At 36.6% G+C, this 6,005-nt stretch overlaps 1 protein-coding gene across 1 annotated transcript in view; it reads right to left on the bottom strand.

Moving 5' to 3' along the window:
* The window catches only part of LOC113626708 (HIG1 domain family member 1A, mitochondrial-like), a 131,038-nt gene extending 125,375 nt beyond the window's left edge, over window positions 1-5,663 (bottom strand). The window contains exon 1 of the mRNA XM_027118397.1: window positions 5,586-5,663. Coding sequence (XP_026974198.1) covers window positions 5,586-5,663 — 78 coding nt within the window. The remainder of the gene's footprint in view (window positions 1-5,585) is intronic.
* Between the last annotated feature and the right edge of the window lie 342 nt (window positions 5,664-6,005).

Genomic DNA, 6,005 nt, shown 5'->3' with positions numbered 1-6,005 from the left:
ATATATATATAAATAAAAATATAATAAAAATATATATTTTTATATAATAAAAATATATATATATTTATATATATTTATAAATATTTTATATATTTATTATTATATATTTATTTTATATATTTATATATAAAATATATAATATTTTATATTATAAAATATAAACTATAAAAGACTATTACAAGAGACAAAGAAGCACACTACATAATGATCAAGGGATCAATCCAAGAAGAAGATATAACAACTGTAAATATTTATGCACCCAACATAGGAGCACCTCAATATATAAGGCAAACACTAACAGTCATAAAAGGGGAAATCAACAGTAACACAATCACAGTAGGGGACGTTAACACCCCACTTTCACCAATGGACAGATCATGAAAAATGAAAATAAATATGGAAACACAAGCTTTAAATGATACATTAAACAAGATGGACTTAATTGATATTTATAGGACATTCCATTCAAGAGAATACACATCCTTCTTAAGTGCTGATGGAACATTCTCCAGGATAGATCATATCTTGGGTCACAAATCAAGCCTTGGTAAATTTAATAAAATTGAAATCATATCATGTATCTTCTCCGACCACAACGCTATGAGACTAGATATCAATTACAGAAAAATATCTGTAAAAAATACAAAAACATAGAGGCTAAACAATACACTACTTAATAACCAAGGGATCACTGAAAAAATCAAAGAGGAAATCAAACAATACCTAGAAACAAATGACAATGAAAACACGACAACCCGAAACCTATGGGATGCAGCAAAAGCAGTTCTAAGAGGGAAGTTTATAGCAATGCAATCCTAACTTAAGAAACAAGAAACGTCTCAAATAAACAACCTAATCTTACACCTAAAGCAATTAGAGAACGAAAAACAAGAAAACCCCAAAGGTAGCAGGAGGAAAGAAGTCATAAAGATCAGATCAAAAATAAATGAAAAAGAAATGAAGGAAACTATAGCAAAGATCAATAAAACTAAAAACAGGTTCTTTGAGAAGATAAACAAAATTGATAAACCTTTAGCCAGACACATCAAGAAAAAAAGGGAGAAGACTCAAATCAATAGAATTAGAAATGAAAAAGGAGAAGTAACAACTGACACTGCAGAAATACAAAGAATCATGAGAGATTACTAAAAGCAACTATATGCCAATAAAATGGACAACCTGGAAGAAATGGACACATTCTTAGAAATGTACAACCTTCCAAGACTGAACCAGGAAGAAATAGAAAATATGAACAGACCAATCACAAGCACTGAAATTGAAACTGTGATTAAAAATCTTCCAACAAAAAAAGCCCAGGACCAGATGGCTTCACAGGCGAATTCTATCAAACATTTAGAGAAGAGCTAACACCTGTCCTTCTTAAACTCTTCCAAAATATAGCAGAGAGAGGAACACTCCCAAATTCATTCTACGAGGCCACAATCACCCTGATACTAAAACCAGAAAAAGATATCACAAAGAAAGAAAACTACAGGCCAACATCACTAATGAACATAGATGCAAAAATCCTCAACGATATACTAGCAAGCAGAATCCAGCAACACATTAAAAGGATCATACACTATGATCAAATGGGGTTTATCCCAGGAATGCAAGGTTCTTCAATATACGCAAATCAATCAATGTGATATACCATATTAACAAACTGAAGGAGAAAAACCATATGATCATCTCAATAGATGCAGAGAAAGCTTCTGACAAAATTCAACACCCATTTAAAAACTCTTTAGAAAGTAGGCACAGAGGGAACTTACCTCAAAATAATAAAGTCTGTATCTGACAAACCCACAGCCAACATCGTCCTCAATGGTGAAAAACTGAAACCATTTCCACTAAGATCAGGAACAAGACAAGGTTGCCCACTCTCACCACTATTATTCAACATCGTTTTGGAAGTTTTAGCTACAGCAATCAGAGAAGAAAAAGAAATAAAAGGAATCCAAATGGGAAAAGAAGAAGTAAACTGTCACTGTTTGCAGATGACATGATACTATACATAGAGAATCCTAAAGATGCTACCAGAAAACTACTAGAGCTAATCAATGAATCTGGTAAAGTAGCAGGATACAAAATTAATGCACAGAAATCTGTTGCATGCCTATACACTAATGATGAAAAATCTGAAAGTGAAAGTAAGAAAATACTCCCATTTACCATTGCAACAAAAAGAATAAAATATCTAGGAATAAACCTACCTAGGAGACAAAAGACCTGTATGCAGAAAATTGTAAGACACTGATGAAAGAAATTAAAGATGTTACAAATAGATGGAGAGATATACCATGTTCTTGGATTGGAAGAATCAACATTGTGAAAATGACTATACTACCCAAAGCAATCTACAGATTCAATGCAATCCTTATCAAACTACGACTGACATTTTTCACAGAACTAGAACAAAAAATCTCACAATTTGTATGGAAGCACAAAAGACCCTGAATAGGCAAAACAATCTTGAGAAAGAAAAACAGAGCTGGAGGAATCAGGATCCCTGACTTCAGACTATACTACAAAGCTACAGTAATCAAGACAGTATAGAACTGGCACAAAAACAGATATATAGATCAATGGAACAGGATAGAAATCCCAGAGATAAACCCATGCACATATGATCACCTTATCTTTGATAAAGGAGGCAAGAATATACAGTGGAGAAATACAGCTTCTTCAATAAGTGCTGCTGGGAAAACTGTATAGCTACATGTAAAGGAATGTAATTAGAACACTCCCTAACACCATACACAAACAGAAACTCAAAATGCATTAGAGACCTAAATCTAAGACCGGACACTGTAAAACTCTTAGAGGAAAACATAGGAAGAACACTTTTTGACATAAATCACGGCAACATCTTTTTTGATCCACCTCCTAGAGTAATGGAAATAAAAACAAAAATAAACAAATGGGACCTAATGAAACTTCAAAGCTTTTGCACAGCAAAGGAAACCATAAACAAGACAAAAGGACAACCCTCAGAATGGGAGAAAATATTTGCAAATGAATCAATTGACAAAGGATTAATCTCCAAAATATATAAATGGCTCATCAGCTCAGTATTAAAAAAACAAACAACCCAATCCAAAAATGGGCAGAAGACCCAAATAGACATTTCTCCAAAGAAGATATACAGATGGCCAAGAAGCATATGAAAAGCTGCTCAGCATCACTAATTATTAGAGAAATGCAAATCAAAACTACAATGTGGTATCACCTCACACCAGTTAGAATTGGCATCATCAGAAAATGTATAGACAACAAATGCTGGAGAGGGTGTGGAGAAAAGGGAACCCTCTTGCACTGTTGGTGGGAATGTAAATTGATGCAGCCACTATGGAGAACAGTATGGAGGTTCCTTAAAAAACTAAAAATAGAACTACCATACGACAGCAATCCCACTACTGGGCATATACCCTGAGAAAATCATAATTTAAAAAGAGTCATGTACCACAATATTCATTGCATCTCTATTTACAATAGCCAGGACATGGAAGCAACCTAAGTGTCCATCAACAGACGAATGGATAAAGAAGATGTGGCACATATATACAATGGAATACTACTCAGCCATAAAAAGAAACGAAATTGAGCTATTTGTAGTGAGGTGGATGGACCTAGCGTCTGTCATACAGAGTGAAGTAAGTCAGAAAGAGAAACACAAATACCGTATGCTAACACACATATATGGAATCTAAAAAAAAAAAAAAAAAGAAATGGTCATGAAGAACCTAGCGGCAAGACGGGAATAAAGACGCAGACCTACTAGAGAATGGACTTGAGGATGGGGGAGGGGGAAGGGTTAGCTGGGGCAAAGTGAGAGAGTGGCATGGACATATATACACTACCAAAAGTAAAATCGATAGCTAGTGGGAAGCAGCCACATAGCACAGGGAGATCAGCTCGGTGCTTTGTGACCACCTAGAGGGGTGGGATAGGGAGGGTGCGAGGGAGGGAGATGCAAGAGGGAAGAGATATGGGGATATATGTATATGTATAACTGATTCACTTTGTTATAAAGCAGACATTAAGACACCATTGTAAGGCAATTATACTCCAAAAAAGATGTTAAAAAAAAAAAAAAGACAGTCACACTTCGACATCCTTCATGTCTTAGTCCGTTCAGGCTGCTAAAACACCACCGACTGGGTGGCTTATCCACAACAAATGTTTCTGAGTTCTGGAAACTGGAGGTGCAGGATCAGGGCTTCCCAGTTCAGAGGTCGCAACTTCCTGCTGTGTCCTCACGTGGTGGAAGGGCCAAGTGAGCTCGGAGGGGTATCTTTGAAAAGGGCACTATCCCATTCATGAGGCCCCACCCTCATGACCCATCACCTCCCAACAGCTCCATCTCTTAATCCCATCACATTGAGCAGTAGGATTTCAACACAGGGATTTGGAAGGGACAGGAATACTCAAGCCATAACACCCTGGTTCAGGAGCGTCTTCTACGAACCTTTCAAAGCTCGTAGAGTAGTGACTCATTACATTGGTCTGGTCTGATGGTTCTTTTTTGTTTGTTTGTTTGTGTTACCCCACCACTCGGCTTGCAGGATCTTAGTCCCCCCACCAGGGATCTAACCCGGGCCCCCTACAGTGGAAGCATGAAGCCCTAACCACTGTACCACCAGGGAATTCCCAAGGTTTGATGAAAATTTGACCATTCAATAGACTAACTTAACTGAGGAAATTTAATCTGTGCTTATTGCACCTTTTTGGCTTCCTGTGTCAAAATGTAAATCTAGTTTTATTCAATTGCAATTTAATCTCTGGATTCATAGTACATGTTCATTATTTTCTAAAGCTGAGTGTATGTTTGCATGTGCGTAGGTATAGGTACATCTATGTCTACATCTAAGTTTTGTAACTATCTGTAAGAGTGCTCATTTTAATGTGAGGCTTCCCTAAATATTAAGACAAACACTTTACAATGGTATCACCTACACTACTAGTCACACATCGTTTGCCAAAATAAGAAAGAAATCCTAAATTCAATGTCCTAGAAGCAACTTGCTTTCAATTTCCTGTAATTTAAAACTAGCAACGGCCAGCAGGTGTAACCAAGTACATTTCTACTGTCAGACAGTTTCAGAGAGAGAAATAAAATCACTAAGGTAACCAGCTTCTAAAAACCCTGTGAATCGTGAAGGCATTTTCACATAACGTCAAACCTAAATTATACTTGGAAGACTAAAATTTTAAACTGTCTCCTTAAAAGTAGGATTCATTTCCCACTATTGTCTGTTTCCCAAGGCTGTAAATATGTATTTAGCATTTGTGCTATATTGGCTTCTTTTTAAACCCAAAATAAAAACAAAATAGTGAGATGAAAAAAATATTTCACTGTTCTTGTACCAAAGCTAGTCAAAGAAAGGTCCCAAAACACGTCAGTCAAATTATGTCAAATGTGTCCCTGGCCACTTTAATACAATAAGTGACATACTGAGAATTGATGATTAAATGGAAAATTTGAACCGTATCTTTATCCTGGGGGAGAGAAAATATTGTATCTCAATTCATATGCTTTCTTTTTCTGCCTCTATGATTGCGTTCCTTAGCTAGAGACGTACTGTGTCCTCTTCATAACCACTACTCAATTCTATTTGTGTTCCTGCATCTTCTACACGGCCATCGTCCAGCCCAGCCATGCTCGTCACACACCATATCAATCCTCACCTATCACACACACACACTCAATTTATCTGATGCATAGCTTGTTTCAGATAGCTGTCATCTGTTGTAAATAAAGTCCCAAATGTTGCCTTGCTGACTGTTCCCTACAGATAGTACCAGGCACGTCAAACAAGTAATGCAATTGTACAGTGATGTGACTTCCTTCCGTTTGTAATCATACCACGGGCAGAAGGAACTGTACCCTGACGATGGGTTTGGTGACTCGGCACTGCAGACCACCTGCCAAATTTCACAAAAATATCCTTTGTGTCTTAGGACACCGTTTATTTCCCCCAAACTGATGGATAATAATAATT

The sequence above is a fragment of the Aethalodelphis obliquidens genome, unplaced genomic scaffold (assembly GCF_003676395.1).
Source record: "Aethalodelphis obliquidens isolate GAN/ISIS:26980383/991018 unplaced genomic scaffold, ASM367639v1 scaffold19, whole genome shotgun sequence".
In the NCBI taxonomy this organism is placed as follows: domain Eukaryota; kingdom Metazoa; phylum Chordata; class Mammalia; order Artiodactyla; family Delphinidae; genus Aethalodelphis; species Aethalodelphis obliquidens.
The sequence above is the reverse complement of the archived record's forward strand: the minus strand, read 5'-3'. Positions and strand labels throughout refer to the sequence as shown.